A 23,727-nucleotide genomic window follows, 5' to 3' on the forward strand; every position below is an offset into this window, starting at 1 on the left:
TTTCTTCTGAGCAGCATTATTTAAGAAGTAAAAGGTTTCTCTTATCTGTGTGCTCCTCCGACCACCCTGAGTTCTTTCATACAAAGAGAAATGAGGTATAACAGAAAGACCATTTATCTGGAATCACAAGGCATAGGTTGAAAGCTCTGAAAAACTGCAGGCATATTGGGCACCTGGGTGGTTCTCATGACCTTGCAGTTTGTGAGTTCAAGCCCCGCATTGGGCTCTGTGCTGACAGCTTGGAGCTTGGAGCCTGCTTCGGATTCTGTGTGTGTGTGTGTCTCTCTCTCTCTGCCCCTCCCCCACTCTCTCTCTCAAAGATAAATAAACATTAAAAAAATACTAATGAAAAACCGCAGGCATATTACTTCATAGGGTTACAGAGAAGACAGGTCAGTTCATGCCAATGAAAGTTGCATAGCACAGTGTTGGGACACAATGGTTGTAAGATTTCTTTCCTCTTTGTCTCCTTTCCTCTCTCCTCCCTTCCGCCCTTCTAGGGTTTTCCCTTTATATATATTACTTCCTTGTTTTCATTTAACTTTTTATTTTGATATAATTGTAGATCCACATGCAGTTGTAAGAGAGAATATGGAGATTGTATATACAGAGATTGTCTATACCCTCCACCTTTCCTTACATGCTAATATCTTGAAAATCTACAGGATAATAGTATAGTCAAATAATGACATTGATATAACCTCTTTCAGATGTCCCAGGTTTTACCTGTATTCATTTTGTGTGTGCATGTGTATGTACGCATGCGTCTGTATTTCGTTCCATGCGATTTTATCACATGCGAGATTGCTGAGATCCAGGACCACAGTCAGGATATAGAATAGTTCAATCACAACAAGGATCCTTGTGTTGCCCTTTTATATACGCACTTAACCTCCTTCCTCTCCACCCCAGATGCATTCCTAAGCCCTGGTCACCACTAATCTGTTCTCCATTTCTATAACTTTATCATTTCAACAGGATTACATAAATGGAATCACACAGTATGTGACATTTTGTGAATGGCACTTTTCATTCAGTGTACTTCTCTGGAGGTTCACATCAGTTGTTGTATCAATAGTGTGTTCCTTTTTATGGCTGAGTAGTATTCCATGATGTGGATGTACTAGTTTAACCACTCACCCACCGAAGGACATCTGGATGGTTTCTAGTTTTTGACTATTACAAATAAAGCTGCTATAAACATTCATATTCAGGTTTTTCTGTGAATATAAATTTTCATGTGCCTGAGAAAAATGGCCAGGAGTGAAATTCCTGGGTCATACGGTAAGTACATGTTCAGTTTTTGTTGTTGTTGTTGTTGTTTTAAGAAACTGCCAAACTAGGGCACCTGGTGGCTCACTGGGTTGAGCATTTGACATCAGCTCAGGTCGTGATCTCATGGTTCATGGGTTCAAGCCCTGCATTGGGCTCTGTTGTCCGTGTAGAGCCTGCTTCAGATCCTCTGTCCCCCTCTCTCTGTGCCATCCTACCCATGCTCTCTCTCAAAAATGAATAAAATTAAAAAAAAAAAAAAAGAAACTACCAAACTGTTTTCCAATGTAGCTGTACCATTTTACACTCCTACCGGCAAGGTTTGAGTGATTTAGCTTCTCCTCATCCTTCCCAGCACTTGATGTTATAACTATTTTTAATTCTAGCCATTCTAATAGATGCATAGTAATATCTCATTGTGGTCTGAATTTGCATTTCTGGAATGGCTAATGATGTCAAACATCTTTTCATGTGTTTACCATCTATACATCTTCTTTGCTGAAATGTATGTCTTTTGCCGATCTTCTAATTGGATTGTTTGGTTTTTTTACTTTTGGGTTTTGAGAGGGCCCTTTATGCATTCTAGATACTAGTCCTTTGTTGGATACGTGGTTTGTGAATATTCTTTCTCATTGTGCTGATTATATTTTATTCTCTTAACAGAATCTTTCATGGGGTAAAATTTTTTAGTTTTGAGCAAGTCTAATTTTCCAGTATTTCCTTATACAGATTATGTTTTTGGTTTTAAAACCAAGAACTCTTTGCCTAGACCTAGACCTAGAAGATTTCCTGTTTTTATCTAAAAATGCTATAGTTTTGCATTTTAAATTTAAATCCATGACCAACTGAATTAACTTTTGATTAACGTGTGAAGTTTGTTTTCCGGGTTTTTTCCATATGGATATCCAGTTGCTTGGGCACCATTTCTTGGGAAGGCAATTTTAATTCTATTTAATTTTCTACTTTTGTCAAGAATCAGTTGTGCATATTTGTGTGGGTTTATTTCTGGCTTCTCTACTGTTCCATTGATCTATGTGTCTTTCCCTCTGCCCATACCACATGGTCTTGATTACTGCAGCTATAAAGTGAGCTTTAATACTAGATAAGATGATTCCTATCATTTGATTGTTCTCTTCAAAAAATTTTTTTAAATGTTGATTTATCTTTGAGAGACCGAGAGAGAGACACACAGAGCATAAGTGGGGGAAGGGCAGAGAGAGGGAGAGAATCGAAAGCAGGCTCCAAACTGTCAGTGCAGAGCCCTATGTGGGGCTTGAACTCATGAACCATGAGATCATGACCTGAGCTGAAGTTGGACGCTTAACCAACTGAGCCATCCAGGTGCCCCTTTATTGTTTTTTTCTAAAGATTGCTTTTAGCTATTTTAGGACCCGTGACTTTGCATATATACAATTGGTTCTTAAACAACATGGGGGTTGGGGGTGCCAAACCCTGCACAGTTGAAAATTGGCATATAACATTGACTCCCCCAAAAGTTAACTAATAGCCTACTGTTGACTGGAAGCCCTATCGATAATATAAACAGTCTATTAGCACATATTTTGTATGTCATATACATATATACTGTATTCTTACAATAATGTAAGCTAGAGAAAAGAAAATGTTATTAAGAAAATCTTAAAGATAATTTACATTTACAGTACTGTATGTATTTTTAAAAATCTGCATGTAGGGGTGCCTGGGTGGTTCAGTTGGTTGAGTGTCCAACTCTTGACTTCAGCTCAGCTCACGATCTCATGGTTTGTGGGGGTTCAAGACCTACCTGCACTGTCAGTGAGGAACCTGCTTGGGATTCTCTCTCTCTCTCTCTCTCTCTCTCTCTCTCTCTGTCTCTGTCTCTCTCTCCCTGCCCCTCCTCTCTCTCAAAAAAAATAAATAAATAAACTGAAAAATAAATCTGCACATAAGAAGACCCAAGCAGTTCAAACATCTGTTGCTCAAGGATTAACTGTTTTAGCATAAACTTGTCTATATCTACAAAAAAACCACCTTGGGATTCTCATATGAATTTCATTAAATCTATAGATTAATTTGGAGAGAACTGATATCTTCACTATGTTCAGTCTTCTGACCTATGAACAGTGTGTTTCTCCATTTCTTTGGGTCTCTTGATTTCTTTCAGCATCATATTGGAATTTTCAGCACATAGACCCTGTACATGCTTTGTTAAGTGTAGATCTAAGTATTTCATTTTCTTTGGAGTAAAAAGGACATATTTTTAATTTGGTTTCCATAGGTTTGTTATCAGTATATGGAAATGTGACTGATTTTTGTGCATTGATCTTGCATCCTACGGCCATGCAGTGCTCACTCATTAGTTCTAGGCATTCCTTGTTTGTACTCCTTGAGATTTTCTACATACGCAATCATTTCATCTGCAAACAGAGATGGTTTTACTTTTCTCTTTTCAATCTGGATGTAGCTTATTTCTTTTTCTTGTCTTAAACTGCAGTGGCTAGAACTTCTAATATTAGGTTGCATTAGAGTAGTGGGAGTGGAGAGCCTTGCCTTGTTCCCAATCTCAGGAGGCAAGCACTCAGTCTTTCACCATGAAAGATGATGTTAGGCTTTTTACTAGACATTCTTTATCAAGTTGAGGTAACTCCCCCCCATCCCTAACTTACTGAGAATTCTTATCATGAATAGGTGTTAGATCTTATGAAATATTTTTTGTGTGTCAACTGATGTGATAGTATGGTTTTTCTTCAGGTGCAGATATAGTAACTTCATTGAATTATGAATGTCGATAAGGCTTGCATACTTGGAATACATCCCACTTGGTCATGAGGTATAATTCTTTTTATATATTGCTGACTTCAGTTTGTTAAATTTTGTTGAAGATTTTTTGTCCAAGTTCATGAGAGATTGGTCTCTAGTTTTTTCTTTCTTTCTCTCTTTCTCTTTCTTTCTTTTCTTTCTTTCTTTCTTTCTTTCTTTCTTTCTTTCTTTCTTTCTTTCTTTCTTTCTCTTTGTATAGTTTGATTTTGGTATAAGGCCTTATAAAATAAGGTGAGAAGTGTTCCCTCCTCTTTTATTTTCTGAGGAGATTTTGTAAAATTGGTGTTAATTCTTTTTTAAAAAGAATTTGGTAGAATCCTCCAGCGAAACCATCTGAACCTGGAGATTTTTCAGGAGGCTTAAATTATTCAATTTCTTTAAAAGTTACAGGACTAATTCAGATTATCTGTTTCATCTGGGTTGAGTTTTGGTAGTGGTTTTTGAAGGATTTTTCCAGTCTTCTAATTTGTCAAATTTCCAAGTTGTCTGTAGTATTCCTCTATAGTTCTGAAATTGTAGTATTCCTTTATTAGCCTTTTAATGGCTTCCAGATCTGTAGCGATATTCCCGTTTCATTCTTGATATTGGCCATTTGTGTCTTTATTTCTGTCATTCTTGCTAGAAGCTGATCAATTTTTTATAATTATTTTAAAAAAACACCTTTTTGTTTTTGAAATATTGTTTCAAAATTTTTTTAAAAAAACACTTTTGTTTTGAAAATATTGAAAATATGATGACATATTTTCAACGTCATCAGTTTCTGCTCTTTATTATTTTATTCCTTCTGCTTTGCCTTTTGTTTGATCTTCTTTTTCTAGTTTCTTCAAGTAGGAATTTAGATTATTGATTAGAGATTTCAGTTCTATGTATTTTTAAATTTTCTCTAGGATATACTCATGATTTATTTGGAGTAGGTTAATTTCCAAGTGTTCATAGAAGTTCCTGTTGTTTTTCTATTATTCATTTCAAGTGTGGTTATATTATAGCCAAGGAACACATTTTGTAGGACTTCAATTTAAATTTCTTGAGGTTTTGTGGGCACCAGGGTGGCTCAGTTGGTTGAGTGGTCAACTCTTGATTTCAGCTCAGATAAGGATCCCAGGGTAATGGGATTGAGCCCTATGTCAGACTCTGCTAAGCATGGAGTGTGCTAGAGATTCTCTCCGCCTCCACCCGCTCGCCCACCCACTCTCTTGCTCTCACTCTCTAAAACAAAATAAAAATAAATTTGTTGAGGTTTCATGGTCCAGGATATGGACTATCTTGGTGCATGTTCCATGGGTGCATAGAAAAAACATATATTCCATTGTTGGTGTAATGTCCAACAGATGTATGTTAAGTCTAGTTGGTTTACTGTGCTGTCCAAATCTATGAAGAGTTTAGCTAAGCTACTCCATGGTACTGCTGCCTCAGCATCCATTCTGTTTGGCCAAATGGCCTTAAATTGACACCCCTCCCTCCTTCTTATAAGTGCATGCCCTAGGTAGCAGCCCAGAGTCACAAGCAAATGTAAGTTCCGGATGCGACTTCCCCAAAAGCCCTTGTGATCAACAGTCTCCCCTGCCTCCTACCACCTGTGTGCCTTATGTTCCCCTACGATAAGATCTCTGGGGCTTACCCCACTCTTTTGGTTAGAGTTGACCAATTTGGACTTAGCCTGGGAAACCTAAAGCAGTTTATTCATGAACCCTATTTTTTCCATGAACCCTATTAACAGCACATGGACCCTGGTTGTCTCTTTTTGTCTGAACTGTGCCTTGAACTCTCTGTGAGACCCCTCAAGACAGGCCAGGTATTTCCTCCTGGACCTGTGAATAGTGAATTTCTCCATTTCAGTTCTTCTTGTTGTGTATTGTTGAACGGCAGCTCATGATCTGACACTGTGCTCTACTTAATAAGTGTCAATTTGATACTTTTAATTCCTTGTTGTACTTCTAATTGTTCCATACATCACTGAAAGTGGGACCCTGAGGACTTCAACTATTATTGTTGTCTATTTCTCCTTTTAATTCTGCCAGTTTTTACTTCATCTATTTTGAGGCTCTGTTGCTAGGTGCATGCTCATTGAGCATTGTTATATCTAATCAATATGCAGTCTCTCTCCCCATCCCTGTAATTTTCTTTGCTCTTTGTTTGATACCCAGACAGACACCTAGCTTTCTTTTGGTTAGCACTTGGATGATCTTTTTCCATCCTTTCACTTTTACCTGGTTATTTCATTACATGATTATATTGAAGTGAGTTACTTACAACATATAATAGGGTCATTTAAGAATTCTAATAGTCTATGTCTAATAGCATTGTCATTTACACGTTTAACATAGTTAATTGATCTGTGTGAACTTAAATCTACTGTTTTGTTATTTTGTTTGTCCCTTTGTTCCTCTTTGTCCTTTCTTGCCACTTTTAGATTTGAAGATTTTTCAGTATTCCATTTTAATTTACCTATTGTGTTTTTGTATATATCTCTGCCTATTTTTTAGTGATTGCTCTAGATTATAACATACATATTTAATTTCACAGTCTCTTTAGAATCAGTATTTCACCACTTCAAATAATGTAGAAATCCCATATAACTTCAACCTCTTCCCTTTATGTTGGGGTTGTCTTATGTACTACATCTTAATATGCTGAACATGCTATCAGACAATATGATAATTTTGCTTTCAACAGCACATATGTTAAAGGTCTCAAAAAAAATGATCTATTGTATTTACCATTTCTGTCATTCTTCCTTCATTCTCGATGTTCTGAATCCTCTGCTGTCATCTGTTCTGTCCCATCTGAAGAACTTCCTTCAGCAATTCTTCTAGAGCAGGTCTGCTAGCAATAAATTCTCTTCATTTTTCCTCACCTGAGAATGTTTCCATTTCACTTCATTACTGACAGATATTTTCACTGGGTAATGAATTTCAGCTGACTGTTCTTTTCTCTCAGCCCTTTAGGAAGCTGTGATGCTTCCTTCTGGCCTCCATGACTTATGGTGAGAAATCCACTGTCATTTAAAATGCTGTTCTTTAGCTGTTTTTTTTGTCTTTAGTTTTTAGCAGTTTATGATGTATCTGAGCTAGGTTTTTTTGGACTTATTTGGACAATTTTTATAAAGCTGCTACCTTTACCTCCATCCTCTTGGCACTGGCATCTTTTGATTGCCTTTTCCAAGCAAGTTGAAACTTTCTTGATTCTTTGTATGTCAGGCAACTTTGGGTTCTATTTTGAACATTCTGAATATTATGTTTGAGACTCTTGCACCTTGTCTAAGTCCCATAGAGAAGGCTAATTTTTTTTTTTTTTCCAAAGCAGGCAACCAACCCAGTTGGGTTCAGGCCACGAGTATCAACCAGCCTTTTGTGGGTTGTGGTTTCAACATCAGTTCCATTTTCAAAGGCTTTGCAGTCATATTCGGATATGTTCCTGTATGGCCCACTCTGTGGCCCATAGGACTTGCATTATGATCTTTTAGTTCAGTTCTCAAAGTCTTTGATATGTTTAGTTAGGATGAGATACACATGTATAGCTCAGGAGTGAACCTAGGAGCTCATAAATATCTTTAGATGCTTGCTTTCCAGAGCTCCTCCCTCTCTAGGATCTCCCTGGTATGTTCTGATTCCCTGGGGATCCCTTTTTTGGTCTTCCAGCAGTAAAGTTTGGGCTCTAGTTACCTTGCAGGGTCTTGTCCCTCCCACAACTGTACCCATACCTGCCACCAAGCAGTGGGAGGGCAGGGAGAAAAGTAAGCAGCAGGGTTTACCCCACTTTCCTGGGACCACAGCCCCTGTAACTGGAGGAAGGTTACCCTCTGTCAGAGCTGTAGGCATCTGAGGGTCCTTCTTGCTGGAGCTGTTGCTGCCACTGCAGGTTGCTTGGTGGCCAGGGCATGAAAGAAGAAAGAAAGAAAAAGAAAGGAAACTGGGAAATTTCCCCAACTGTCTCCGAGCGTAAGAGGAGTTCTCTTTCCTGCAACTTGAGCCAGAACCAGGACTTCTCTCAGAGCTCTCTCATTTAAGTTCTGGTTTCTACTTCTGGATTTTGGCTGCCTTCAGTCCTGAGAGATTGGAAGACGAATGGGAGACTCATTACTGGTTCAGTGGTACTTCAAATTCTGGTCTTCTTCAATATGCCTACTATTTACTTTTTAAAGTCCTCAAATAGCTGTTCCATGCATTCTGCCCAGGTTTTTTTTTTTCTTCAATATATGAAATTTATTGTCAAACTGGTTTCCATACAACACCCAGTGCTCATCCCAAAAGGTGCCCTCCTCAATACCCATCACCCACCCTTCCCTCCCTCCCACCCCCATCAACCCTCAGTTTGTTCTCAGTTTTTAAGAGTCTCTTATGCTTTGGCTCTCTCCCACTCTAACCTCTTTTTTTTTTCTTCCCCTCCCCCATGGGTTTCTGTTAAGTTTCTCAGGATCCACACAAGAGTGAAAGCATATGGTATCTGTCTTTCTCTGTATGTCTTATTTCACTTAGCATAACACTCTCCAGTTCCATCCACGTTGCTACAAAGGTCTGCCCAGGGTTTATAGCTGTATTCAGTGAGAGAGACAGATGGAATGTGCTTACTTCATATTACCTGGAATTACCTATTTTAAGATGGATTTTCAAGCATACTCAATTTTAGGTGTTGTATTTAGTTTACATCTAGTATTTATTTTAGGTTTTGCCCTGAGTGTTAACAGCAGAAGCAATCTTAGAAATTTTCAATTGCAAATAGGTTTTAGGAGTGCAAGAAAGTATGGTGGATAGAGTCATATTAGCCATCAAAGTCTTGTTGAATATCTTCAATATTCCCTACATAAGCTTTCCTGGGAAAATGTGAATATAACTTACCAGGTGTCACCACATGTAGCAGCTTTATTAAGCGTCTGTGATACTGCAATACTGGTTAGACTATCTTTGTGGTCACGAGCCTGAAATATCTCTTGACCAATCTCTCTAATATGAGTGGAGATGACCACAAAAATTCCACGTGAAAAGCCAATCATGATGTAGCCATCACCATACCTATAGCAACAAAGACAACAATACATTAAAAGGATGATTAACTATCATTTGCAATAAAGTAAATAAGCAAGTACCTTAAAACTAAAGAATTACAGAATCCAATTTATCAAGGGCCACATAATATGCTAGGTAGTTTCACATATTTATTTTTTTTAATGTTTATTTCTGACAGAGAGAGAGAGAGAGAGAGAGAGTGAGTGAGTATGAGAGGGAGAAGGACAGAGAGAGGAGGAGACATAGAATCCAAAGCAGGCTCCAGGCTCTGAGCTGTCAGCACAGAGACTGTTGTGGGGCTCAAACTAATGAACCATGAGATCGTGATCTGAGCCAAAGTCGGCCACTTAATTGACTGAACCACCCAGGTACCCCAAGTTTCACATATTAAATCATAGTTTACAATCCAGAAAATGTTACATATAGAAGTGAAAATGCTAAGGTCAAAAATGAAATATATTAGTAAGGAAAAACACACGGATATCTTTTGGTAATAAGCTTTTTTTACATACCACCTATAGCAGACAATGTTACCATAGCGCTGCTGAAATTCCAAATCAATTGGACTATCTGGTTCATTCAGATTATAAAGAAACAAAGTTTTCTTGCCAACCACCACACTGATCTGCCAGAAAAGATTAAGAGATCGTGCAAATGAATTACTCAGTACTTCGTGAAGACCAATAAGGAAATTCAAATAGCTAAATCTAATTTATGCAAACAATGAGCCAGGTTTACATTAAATGTTGTAACTAATAAGATAACGTGATTTAAAAAAATACATTGTAATATATAGTCTGGGAAGGGTCCTTGGCTTTACACACATCCAACATATCCTTTGAAAAGTACATTAAAATAGCTGGGTGTTACTTTATTTTATTTAAAAAAATTAAAAAAGAAAAAAAGTTTTTAGCCTTTATTTATTATTGAAAGAGAGAGAGAGAGAGAGAGACAGAGCGTGAGCAGGGGAGGGGCAGAGGGAGACACAGAATCTGAAGCAGGTTCCAGCCTCTGAGCTGTCAGCACAGAGCCTGACACGGGGCTCAAACTCACAAACTGTGAGATCATGACCTGAGCCGAAGTTGGATGGCTAACTGACAGAGCCACCCAGGTGCCCCTATAAATTTTTTTTAAATGTTTTATTATTTATTTTTGAGAGAGAGAGAGAGCAGAGGAGGGGCTGAGAGAGAGGGAGACACAGAATCTGAAGCAGGCTCCAGGCTCTAAGATGTCAGCACAGAGCCTGACATGGGGCTTGAACTCACGAGCTGTGAGATCATGACCTGAGCCAAAGTTGGATGCTTAACCAACTGAGCCACCCAGGTGCCCTTGGGTGGGTTAACTTTTTTAAAATTCTCTACACTTCTCATTAGAGTTCTGTGCAATACAGGACTGTAAGTCTGACAAAGTTCCACTGAAACTGAATTCATATCCAGAGTATAGAGAGTTTTCCATCCTAAGAGGACATTCTGATTTTGAGCCACATTGTGTGGGTAATTGAGCTCAATTTTTTATATCATCATTCTTTCCATCACCTGCAGGTCACTGGTCAATGTTGCTAGACTAGTGTCCCTCCATTACTCACACAGTCAATATTTGATTGTAATTTTCAGTGCAGGGTTTACCTGTGTGAGGGAGGGGAAGGAGTGTATTACTTATTTGGGCTCATTAAGAGTGATGGATTTATATAAAAAGAGAAACACTGATATATTTCCTTGATTCTACCAATTATAAGTCACTATCAATTAAATAGCTTTTTAAGAAATTGGATCATTTGGGGCGCCTGGGTGGCTTGGTCGGTTAAGCGTCCGACTTCGGCTCAGGTCATGATCTCCACGGTCCGTGAGTTTGAGCCCCGCGTCAGGCTCTGTGCGGACAGCTCAGAACCTGGAGCCGGTTTCAGATTCTGTGTCTCCCTCTCTCTCTGCCCCTCCCCTGTTCATGCTCTGTCTCTCTCTGTCTCAAAAATAAATAAACGTTAAAAAAAAAATTAAAAAAAAAAAAAAAGAAATTGGATCATTTAATTTAAATATATTTGTATTAATTGTGAAAATCATCTGGATTTCAGAATATTAAATTGTGGCAGGGAAAATGCATCTAAGCTATTAACAAAATAAAAAGTACAATTTCCAGAGCTCTGGTCACCATTTCCAATAGCGTGAAAAAAAAAATGATATAGAAATCAAGACTTCTATTTGTGAAGTCGCCCTCCCTGTTTTTACTACCACAAGAATCGGAAGAGCAACACCCACTGCATCAGGAAGATGCCTTCATCTGCTGTAACACCAGGTAGCTAGATGTTGCCAGCAGCAGCAAAAGCAACTTACATGCCTAAGAGACTGGAGCTTACACTGATTTAATAAATGACAGACCATAATTTATTTATCACTATACATTCTGAACCATCCTAGAAAAGGAGAAAAAATAGTCTACAAAAGTATCAAAATAACTTGGGCATGGATTTGACTTAGAATTCTTTAAAAAAATTTTTTTAACATTATTTTTGAAAAAGAGAGAGAGAGAAAGAAAGAGAGACTGCGTGCACACAAGTGGGGGAGGGGCACAGAGAGGAGACACAGAATCCAAAGCAGGCTCCAGGCTCTGATCTGTCAGTATAGAGCCTGGTGTGGGGCTTGAAACCACGAACTGCGAGATCATGACCTGAGCTGAAGTTGGACACTAAACCGACTGAGCCCCCCGAGTGCCCTGGTTTAGCATTCTTACTGTGCTTTCAGCAGCAGACATTCGATCATCAGTCTTCATCGTGGAAAACTGCATGTCGCTAGGCTCTGATCTCACTGACGTCTGCAGGGATAGAAATGTTATCACCATGAACAAATGCAACACTTAAATTCATTCTGAATATTAACAAAACAGGTAACTTGCTTTTACTTCTGTTATACCTGAAAATCCCACCGTGATAAACCTCTAGAAATTCTGGATGAAACGGAACCCATATCTTATCAAACAGATACATTAAGCTTGAAAGAAGGTAAGGAAATTTTCCAGGGACAATAAGCAAAGATCAAACCATAAACCAAAGTATGTCTGCAACTATCCAGAGCAGTTGGTAAGGAGGTAATAAAGAAGCCCATTTGATTTGGGCTGAGCTTTGAGTCAGAAGAAATGCCGAAAACATTCTTTTCAAATCAAACGTTCCTTCCTATCCTCATTATGATCTGAAGTTCAAATTTATACTTTGAGTGGTCTAGAAACTCCTTGGAGTGTTTATCAAAAGCAAATCCAAAGCCTCTTCCAAAGCTGCAAAAAAATTTCCACAGACAAGCCCTGCTGAAGATGAGCTCACAATTCAAAATGAGAAAAGTCACAAAGAAATAATGCATCAAGAACAAAAGTCAGCAGATCTAAAAATAACAGAATTCTCAGAGACAGATCATAAAGTAATGCTTTAAAATGACTAAACACATAAAAAGACTCATAAGTATGACAAGAGACTTTTTCTTTATAATTTTATCAACGTTTATTTATTTTGGGGACAGAGAGAGACAGAGCATGAACGGGGGAGGGGCAGAGAGAGAGGGAGACACAGAATCGGAAACAGGCTCCAGGCTCTGAGCCATCAGCCCAGAGCCTGACGCGGGGCTCAAACTCCCAGACCAGGAGATCGTGACCTGGCTGAAGTCGGACGCTTAACCGACTGCGCCACCCAGGCGCCCCTCTTTATAATTTTAGAGAGAGAGAGAGTGGTGGAGAGGGGCAGAGGGAAGGGGATAGCATCGTAATCAGGCTCCAATGCTCAGCGTAGAGTTTGTTGCAAGACTTGATCCCACAACTCTGGGATCACGACCTGAGCTGATATTAAGAGTCAGGTGCTCAACCAACTGGGCCACCTAGGCACCCTGACAAGAGACTTAAAAAAAAAAAATCCTGACAGATTTTTAAGAGAACTACAAAGTATTTTTCTTTTTTAATTAAAAATACAGCTGACCCTTGAATAACATGGAGGTCAGGGTAGCCGAGCCCCTGCACAGTTCAAAATTGGCATAAAATGTTGATTCCCCAAAACTTAACTACTAATAGCCTACTGCTGACTGGAAGCCTTACTAATAACATAAACACTCAATTAATACATGGTTTGCATGTTATGTGTATTAAATACTGTATTCTTACAATAAAATAAACTGGAGAAAAGAAAACGCTATTAAGAAAATCATGGGTGGGGCGCCTGGGTGGCGCAGTCGGTTAAGCGTCCGACTTCAACCAGGTCACGATCTCGCGGTCCGTGAGTTCGAGCCCCGCATCAGGCTCTGGGCTGATGGCTCAGAGCCTGGAGCTTGTTTCCGATTCTGTGTCTCCCTCTCTCTCTGCCCCTCCCCCGTTCATGCTCTGTCTCTCTCTGTCCCAAAAATAAATAAACGTTGAAAAAAAAAAAATTAAAAAAAAAAAAAAAAAAAAAAAAAAAAGAAAATCATGGGGTGCCTGGGTAGCTCAGTCAGTTGAGCATCTGACTCTTGATTTCAGCTCAGGTCATGATCCCAGGGTCGTGGGATTGAGACTCACGTCAGGCTCCACGCTGAGCATGGAGCCTGCTTGAGATTCTCTCTCTCTCCCTCTGTCCCTCTTCCCCATTCTACTTTATCTCTCTCTAAAAAAAGAAAAAAAGAAAGTCATAAGAGAAAATACATTTATGGTGCTGCACTATATTTATTGAAAAAAAATCCGCATATAAGTAAATCTGCACCGTTCAAACCCATGTTGTTGAGGGATCAACTGTATACTTGATATACAATATCCTATTACTTCTAGGTAAACATCATAGTAGTTCAATGTTTATATACTTTACAAAATTATCCCCATAAGTCTAGTACTATCTCACCATACAAAATTATTACGATATTACTGACTATATTCCCTATGCTATATATCATACCTCCATGACTTATTTATTTTGCAACTGGAAATTTGTACCTCTTAATCCTGTTAATGCCTATTTTGCTCTAAAGTACTTATTAAAAATGAAAAGAAGAATCACTAAAATAAAAAAACTCAAATTTGACCAAATTTCAAGAGTAAGTAAACTGATTTGATAAAATTATCCAGAAGTTGTAGTGACAAAAAGATATTACGAAAGAGAGTTAAAGAGATAGGAGGTCCTACATATGTCTAACTGACACTGCAGAAGGACAGAATAGAAAGAGCAAGAGGTAATACCCAAGAGATAATGACTAAGAATTTTCCAGAATTGAAGAAAGACAGCAATTTTCAGATTCAAGAAATAAGACAAGCCCTTAATAAGACAAATAAAAATAAATGTACACAAGTAACACTAGAGTGATCTTCAGAATAGTAAAGTCAAAATAATTCAGAGACAGTACCAAATAAAGCAATGCTTTTAATGTATGCTTTGCTTACCACAGGACAACTTAAGTAGTATGTCTAATTCTGGAAGCATATATCTTAAAGATCAGAAATGGGAAATGTATGCAGATAATGGCTGAATATAGCGACTTCCTGGGATGCTCTGTAGCAAAACATTGTAAGACCATGTCTTCATTCAGTGTTGATGTCTGATATGGATACAAAAGTGTGGAGCTAAAGCATTTGAACTGTATTATCATTCTAATTCAAAAGGGTACCAAAATAGAATGCTCAAAATTTTAGGTTTCTAGGAAATATCTTTTACACTAGTTAATCTTTCTTAAGAACCACTTTAATCATGCTATGGTTCTGCTCAACATGGTTGAGTTACTTCTGCTTAACTTTCAGAGCTTTCCAGATACAGGAACCAACTTTCTTCTTCAGCCTTATTTTCTATAAATTTTCAATCAAAGCCCACATCTTCAGTCAAGCCAATCTTGAACGAGCCATAAACAAGCTTCAAGTTTTTCTTCTTATCTTTGTTCATGCTGCTTTGCATGGGTTGAATGACAGACTGCTAAATGTCTTATGGTATCCACTAAAACAAGTTTCAGTGGGGCACGCAATCGATGATCTACAGAGACTAAATTTGTAGCTTCCCTGGCAGCAGTGTGGCGTCACTATATGACTAGGTTCTAGTGATATGAATGGAAATAATAAATGCATCTTCCAGACTAGGTCCTTTAAATGTTTCTTGCACTCCACTTCTCTTTCTCCCTTCCCTGGGGTGGAAATACAGATCTGGTGCTGTTAACTATGCATACGAAGACAAAACATCCTAGCAAATAGCAGAGCAGTAAGATGGAAGCAAGGAACCTGGGACTATGTACAGCCTTGTGAAGCAGACATGCAGAGATGATCTGCCTACCTCTCTCTGTTATATGAGAAAGAGAAAGAAGAAAAACCATCCAAACTACCATATTCTTAGAGCCCTTGTAATTTTGTGTTTTTTTTCAATATATGAAATGTATTGTCAAATTGATTTCCATACAACACCCAGTGCTCATCCCAAAAGGTGCCCTCCTCAACACCCATCACCCACCCTCACCTCCCTCCCACCCCCCATCAACCCTCAGTTTGTTCTCAGTTTTTAAGAGTCTCTTATGCTTTGGCTCTCTCCCACTCTAACCTCTTTTTTTTTTTTTTTTCCTTCCCCTCCTGGATGGGTTTCTGTTAAGTTTCTCAGGATCCACATAAGAGTGAAAACATATGGTTTTCTGTCTGGACATCTGTCTTTCTCTGTATGGCTTATTTCACTTAGCATCACACTCTCTAATTCCATCCACGTTGCTACAAAGGGCCATATTTCATTCTTTCTCATTGCCACGTAGTACTCCATTGTGTATATAAACCACAATTTCTTTATCCATTCATCAGTTAATGGATATTTAGGCTCTTTCCATAATTTGGCTATTGTTGAGAGTGCTGCTATAAACATTGGGGTACAAGTGCCCCTATGCATCAGTACTCCTGTATCCCTTGGGTAAATTCCTAGCAGTGCTATTGCTGGGTCATAGGGTAGGTCTATTTTTAATGAAGCCCTTGTAATTTTGGATCTCTCTGTTACAAGTTCATCCTATACCTTGATTTATTCAGATCATCTGTCTTTTAAAGATTCCTAATTCAGCTTTCCTTGATCTCCTCCATCTCACATATATAAGACTTGTAAGCTATACCACAAAACTGGCAATCGCATAAGGCTGTGTTTTATCGTAATTAGTTCTGTCTTCTTGAGAGTAGAGTCCTATGGTTCGCAGCTTTTAAGATGATCCACAATGATCCCCACCTCCTGGTTTCTTTGTGTAATCCCCATCCCTACCCCTTGAAGTGTGGGCTGGACCCAGGAACTTACTTCTACATAACAGAATATGGCAAAAATGATTTTGAGATCAGGTTATTTATTAAGAGATTGTGGCTTAAGTTTCAAATGGCTGCTCACAATCTATTACCACCTGCTATGTTATGAGGCACTCTATGGAGAGATCCATGTGGCATGGTAATTAGGTAGGTTTCTAATCAATGGCCAGAGAGGAACTGAGGCTCTGAGCCTAACTACCTGTAAGAAACTGAACTCTTGTCAACAACCATGTGACTGAGAGTGGAAACAGATTTTTTTCCCAGTCAAGCCTTCAGATGAGACTTCAACCTTGACCAATAAAATGCAGCCTTTTAAGACCTTAATGCAGCTAGATGCACCTGCATTGCTCACCCACAAAAACTATAAAACAATAAATGTATATTGTTTTAAACTGCTAAGTTTTGAGAGCAATTTGTTATGTAGCAATAGAGAACATAGGGTCATATTTCATATTTCTTCTAAAGTACATAGCACAGTGCCACATACCTAGTGGGCATTTAAAGAATTTGCTAGTTAATATTGCTCCAGCAATACTAAATCATAAGCCACGTGGTCCAAAGTATAATTTACCCACTGGTGAGATTATGTAGTAGCTCTTGGTAATACAAATTCCCTTAAGGAGGAGCCACTGAGGATCTAATCAATTGTGAAATTTGAACAGTGATAAACTTTAATCCTAAAATTAAATTTAAAATTTAATTAGGGTTAGTTTGGAAGCAATTTAACATATCAGTTAAAGTTAAATTAACATATCAGGCAGACCAGAATCCAAGTTTAGTTATTCACATTTATATTATAAACATACATATATAAAATAAGGGTTATCTCACAAATGGACAGACGGAGTATAACCACAGAGCCGATAACCCATGCTAATACTCGATAATGGAAAATGTACAAAGGAAAATATTTGGATAAAGTAGTCCTATGAAGAAAAGTATACTAATACATAAAAAGAAAAGCTTTTGTTGTTTAGAATATGAAGTTATTGTATACATATCTCACATAGAGATTTAAAAATTGTACAGATTACCTTGGAAGACAAACTTCATTTCAGGGAAAATTCTGAATATATTGGACCAAGGATGTTACTGTATTACCTGTCTTATCGTGTCACCTTCCTGATTGCTAACTGTAATCATTTTATCTTCACCACCTAAAGCAAGCAGATTTTCTGCATTCCAACATCCACATGTGATTCTCTTAGTATGTTTTCCTGAAAAAGAGATGATTTTTGTACAGACACATGGGTTTCTCAAAAAAAATTAAAAGATCTGTGATGTCTAATCTGAACATTTCGGTAATATGACATGGATATTAAACAAAGAATGTTAAACCTCATCAAAGCAGTTAGTGTCTAAGCAACCTTATTTAAAAGTTTATTCCCAAGTTACAAATCAATATAACAGCATAGAAGAGCAATAATGCTTTTTTTTTTTAACTGTTTAGGTGGATATTCTGCTACTTGATAAGTTTGTTTGCTTACCATGTAGCTAACCCTGTAACAATGTCTCTAAGAGAGGCAAATCCCACCGCACTCGAGTTATCTTTACTATACTCAGCTTTACAGGGTGGTAGACCCTTGGTATAAACAGATTCAACATTCACAGTTTTGACTATTCATGAAAAATTAGAGGGCATTAGATTTGTGATAATACTGAGGTGCAAATCTGAATGTGTCCTAGTGAGACTTGTGTTAAGAACTGAGTCACTTAACTAGTAAGGGATATTAGATAGAACCACTATGTATCAGGAAACTTTTTTGCTGAGGAATCTAGCCAGTGCAAAAACTGTATTTGGGGAGGCAGAGAATTACATACTTGACACTGTGAGATTTATTGAAGGTGCTAGCATAAATCCTTGAGTCTCAAGATTAATTCTACAATGAGAAATAGAATGGTTAAGTATACATACTCTGGAGCCAGACTGCCTAGATTTGAAACTTGGCTCCACCACTTACTGTGAGCTACTTAACATTTCTATTCCTTAGTCGCATACCCATAAATTGGGGATAAGAGTAGGGCCAATCTCACAGAGCCGAGGATCAAATGAGTTCAAGCACTTAGAAGAGCGCCAGGCATAAAGAAAGTGCCATATAAGTTTAGCTATTTTGGCTGCTTTTGAGAGCAGAGACCACACCATTCTTTCCACCCCTTACAGAACTTAATACAGTACCTATGCAGGAAGTAAGTTCTAAGTAAGTAGTTATTAAGTGAGTACAATCTGAGGCAGGAGTGTGCCAGGTATGTTAGAGGCTCAGCAAGGAGGACAGTGTGGCTGGAGCAGAGGAAGTGAGAAGATGAGATGAAATCAGAGTTTGCAAGCACCAGGTCATGCAGGCCTTGGCTGGCCATTGTGAGGACTCTGGCTTTGACTCTGGGTCAGATGGAGGACCATTGGAAAGGTCTGAGAAGAAGGCTCACTCTGGCCCCTAGTTGAGAATATTCGATAGTGGGGCAAGAGTTGAAGCAGGGAAACAAGTTAAGAGATTGCAGAAATTCAGTGGAAGATGTTTGAGGCACACACACAGCGGAACAGGACAGGTGGTGAGAAGAGGCTGGATTATGGAGATATCTGAAGATAATCCTGTAAGATTTTCTGGCAAATTAGATATGGAGGGTATGAGAAAGAGGAAGAGTCAAGACTAAGGGTTAGCCTGAAGATCTAAAATGATGAGATGTCACCAATGGTGAGAGGGACAGCTGTGTGTCCAAAGGGTTTTAAAGATATTAAATTTGAAGTATTTATTAGATATCTCATCAGAGATGCTGAGTAAGCAGTTGGATATAGGAGTCTACAAATTGGAAGAGATAAACATGGGAGTCGTCAGGATACAGATGACATTGCCCATCAGGAGGCCAGAGCACAAAAGTGAAGGGAGCATTCAGAGAAGACACTGAGATGTAGTAGAGTTTTCTGATTAGAAATTAAGGGACTTGGGTGCTACATTGGAACTGGGCCCAGAGAGATGGGCATTAGGAGGGAAAAAAGAGTGCACAAAGAGAGGTGGGAAAATCTCAAAGACAAACTCCTTTCTATACCTGAGAAAGGAAGAAGAACATCTCTCCCTCCTCCTCCCTGTATACCTCAAGGCCTCTTTGCTTGCAGTGCTCAGAACTCAGGTTGGCCTTAACATCAAGAACAGTTAACATGTTTTGTGTGCCTACTTAAAGTGTTCTGGGCACTTTACATGTACTGACTTATGTAATTAATACTGACTCACAGATGCTCTAGTATGGTAACTGGGGTCTGAACCATGTTATTGACAGGCTTGAAACATTTAATTAAACTGTAGTAAATGAATTTCATGTATATAAGAACCATGCAATGTGAAAACTGCCCATATCTAGCCTAGTTGAGGAAATAAATCAGTGTGAGATGAAACGTGGTAACAGATTTTAGTTACTGTGAAATGTTGACAGATCATGCTACCATGCGGCAGCTACCTGGAGTGGAAAAGCTTGGATTCAGGAAAGTGAGTTATTTAAAAGGAAAAAAGGCAGTCACAAATCATAGCCAACTCTGAAAGAGGCAGCTATTATATATTTAGCTAAAGATACAAAATTAACTTGAATCTCCTTAGGCCCATTTTTCACAGTTAATAAATGACTGAGAACAGACTCATATTCATATTAAATACGAAGATCACATATAAAATCATGAACATATGACAAATGCCTGACACAAAATAATCATGCTTTGATGAATTATTTTCTTATACATCAGGTGTCAAAATTTCTGGGGCCTGTAAATTAATTGGCAGGATATTCCTACAGATGAACTGGGATACAAAAAATGCCTAACTGAAGTCAAATAGACAATTTGTATGGTGAAAGTTGTTTTTTATAACTCAAAATAGTTTGTTTAGTTTTTCAAATGGATCAATAACATTACCTTTTGTCTGGAGTACTAAAAATATTAATATTAAACAGACATATATGTGAAAAAAATGAAATAATTAAATATCCTCAGTTGAAAGGTACTTTCTCAAGTATTCTGTGGGTACTCTTATCTCCAGGGTTTAATTTCTTCCTTAGCAGTAAATTATAATTCTTCTGGCCACCTGGGTATAATTAAGCCTACTAGTTTCACCATTTACCAGCATGATGTTACAATAATTAAGAATAGATCTGTTTCTTCTTGGGTATTCAGAAGGCAGATGCTAAGTGACCAGAGATTGTGGGAATAAAAGAGCCTGAACCAAGAATGTCAAACAAGGAACGACACACTGTAGTCATATACCCTGAGGCAAATGTAATTCCCAGTGCCTACATAGGCTAACTTGGTGTTTGGAGAGAGTAAGAGGTTAGAATTAATATCTAGTTATATTCTCACCAAACAGTCACCAAATGTTTTAGTCCATCTACTCTTGTGTTGATATGAACATGAGCTATTCCATGTCCACAGTTCTCAATCTGGGTGAGAAAGGGACAAATGGAAGCCATCCTATTAATGTCCTGGTGTCCACAGGCACAGGTGGACCTTAGAGAGACATTCATTCTATTTAGCCTGGGTAATTCTTAGGAGACAGTATAGATGGATCTTGAAGTTTAGCTAGATATAAGGCTTGACCAGGGGAGCCTCACTACTACACAATTTCCCTTGCAATATCAGCAAAATCTAAGGCAGTAAAATATATTACATTTATGTAAAGCATCTCAAGTATTTAGCAGTGTTTTCAGCTATAACCTACCCAGCACAGGAATCTTTCGAGATGTCTGACGATTATAAATAAGCAAATTTCCTTTAATAGTTCCAACAGCCAGGAAACTTCCAATTTTTGACCAAAGAAGGAAAGACATTTGATCCCTATAACATTAAAATATCAATTACTAAAAAAAATTCACAATCATAACCTCCAAACAGATCCTTTAAAAAGTATTTCATGAATAATTTTAATACCTACTTAGGAGCTGAAGTACAAAATTACAACTTAATGCTTTAGAACAAAAACTAAGTGCTAAAGATATTTTGGAGATGCTAGAAGGTAATCTTACTGTCAGACCTACAAATTGTGCAGACCTACGAATATGTAATAAATAAAAATGTAAGCCATGATGGAATCTCAAATTTCGTTAAGATGACTCATGATGAGATGGTTTAATTAATCTAATGACAGTTGTAAACGTGGTAAAAATCTTAATGGATGAGAACACCTCATGCTTTCAAAAAAGTAGGTCCAATAACACGGTATATTAAACTGGAAACATCATCGACAATTCATCGCCTTAAATAAAACATATATTTTCCAACTCTGTCACTTTTTAAAGTTTTTATTTAAATTCCAATTAGTTAACCGCAGTATATTAGTTTCGGGTGTGCAATATAGTGATTCAACACTTGAATACATGACTCAGCGCTCATCATGACAACTGCACCCCTTAATCTCCATCACCTCTTTTGCCCATCCCTCCAGGAACCTCCCCTCTGGTAACCATCAGTTTGTTCTCTATAGTTAAGAGTTTGTTTCTTGGTTTGCCCCTCTCTCTCTCTCTTTTCTTGTTTTGCTTGTTTTGTTTCTTAAATTCCACATATGAATGAAATAATATGGTATTTGTCTTTCTCTGACTTATTTCACTTAGCATTATATTCTCTAGCTCCTGATCAATGTCACTGCAAATGGCAAGGTTTCATTCTTTTTTATGGCTAAGTAATATTCCGTTGTGTTTATGTATGCACATAAATACATATATACCATATCTTCTTCATCCATTCATCAGTCAATGGAACTAACACTGTTTCCATAATTTGGCTAATGTAGATAATGTTGCTATAAACATCAAGGTGAACATATCCTTTCGATTTAGTGATTTTGTACTCTTTGGGTAAATACCTAGAGTAGTATGATTGAAGGATCACAGGGTAGTTCTATTTTTAACTTTTTGAGAAACCTGCACACTATTTTCCACAGTGGCTATACCAGTTTGCCTTCCTGCCAAAGTTCCCATTTCTCCACATCCTCACCAACATCTGTTGTTTTTCATTTTAGCTATTCTGACAGGTATGAGGTGATATGTCATTGTAGTTCTGATTTGCCTGATAAGTGATGTTGAACATCTTTTCATGTGTCTATCAGCCATCTCTGTATGTTTTCTGCCCATTTTTTAACTGGATTATTTATTAGGTGTTGGATTTTATAAATGCTTTATATATTTTGGATATTAACCCTTTATTGGATGTCATTTTCAAATATCTTCTTCCATTCTATAAGTTGCCTTTAGTTTTGTTGATTGTTTCCTTCATTGTGCAGAAGCTTTTTATTTTAATGTAGTCCCAAGAGTTTATTTTTTGTTTTGTTTCCCTACCCTCAGGAGACATCAAGAAAGAAGTTGCAGGGTGCTTGGATGGGTCAGTTGGTTAAGTGTCGACTCTTTTTTTTTATAAATATTTTTTTTAAGTTTATTTATTTATTATTGAGAGGGTGAGAGCACAGCTGGGGAGGGGCAGAGAGAGAGGGAGTCAGAATCTGAAGCAGGTTCCAGGCTCTGAGCTGTCAGCACAGAGCCCAATGCAGGCCTCGAACCCACAGACCATGAAATCATGACCTGAGTGAAGTCAGACACTTAACTGACCAAGCCATCCAGGTGCCCCTAGTATCTGACTCTTGATTTAGACTCAGGTTGTGATCTCACGGTTGTGAGATTGAGCCCCACTGTTGGGCTCTGTACTGGGCATGGAGCCTACTTAAGATTCTCTCTCTCCTTTTCCCTCTGCCCCTCCCCCATGCACTCTCACACACACTCTCTCTCTCAAATTAAAAAAAAAAGGTGCAGCAGCAGATGTCAAAGAAGTTACTGCCTGTGCTGTCTTCTAGGATGCTTATGGTTTCAGGTCTCACATTTAGGTCTTTAATCCATTTTGAATTTATTTTTGCATATGGTGTAAGAAAGTTGTCAAGTTTCATTCTTTTGCATGTTGCTATCCAAGTTTTCCCAACACCACTGGTTGAAGACACTGTCTTTTTCCCACTGGGCATTTTTTCCTGCTTTGTTGAAGATCAATTAATCATATAATCATGGGTTCATTTCTGGGCTTTCAATTTTGTTCCATTGATCTATGTGTATTTTTTTGTGCCAGCACCATACTGTCTTGATGATTACAGCTTTGTAATATAGCTTGAAGTCCAGAATTGTGATGCCACCAGCTTTGCTGTTCTATTTCAAGGTTGGCTATTCAGGGTCTCTTGTGGTTCCACATGAATTTTAGGATTGTTTGTTCTAGCTCTGTGAAACTGTTGGTGGTATTTTGATACAGATTACATTAAATGTGTAGATTCCTTTGGGGAGTATGGACATTTTAACAATATTTGTTCTTCCAATCCATGTGCATGGAATGTTCCATTTCTTTGTGTCATTTTCAATGTCTTTCTGAAGTGTTCTATAGTTTCCAGAGTACAGGTGTTTCATCTCTTTCCTT

General features: G+C 38.0%; 1 protein-coding gene across 3 annotated transcripts in view; it reads right to left on the bottom strand.

Moving 5' to 3' along the window:
- Window positions 1-23,727, bottom strand: part of WDR19 (WD repeat domain 19) — a 116,140-nt gene that overhangs the window by 78,243 nt on the left and 14,170 nt on the right. For all 3 annotated transcript variants that reach the window (XM_045474999.1, XM_045474998.1, XM_045475000.1), the window contains exons 5-9: window positions 21,005-21,120; window positions 17,412-17,527; window positions 11,799-11,879; window positions 9,587-9,699; window positions 8,907-9,080 (exon numbers count right to left, since the gene is read on the bottom strand). In XM_045474999.1, the coding sequence (XP_045330955.1) occupies window positions 8,907-9,080; window positions 9,587-9,699; window positions 11,799-11,879; window positions 17,412-17,527; window positions 21,005-21,120 (600 nt within the window). The remainder of the gene's footprint in view (window positions 1-8,906; window positions 9,081-9,586; window positions 9,700-11,798; window positions 11,880-17,411; window positions 17,528-21,004; window positions 21,121-23,727) is intronic.

This window comes from Leopardus geoffroyi, chromosome B1 (assembly GCF_018350155.1).
Source record: "Leopardus geoffroyi isolate Oge1 chromosome B1, O.geoffroyi_Oge1_pat1.0, whole genome shotgun sequence".
Lineage (NCBI taxonomy): Eukaryota > Metazoa > Chordata > Mammalia > Carnivora > Felidae > Leopardus > Leopardus geoffroyi.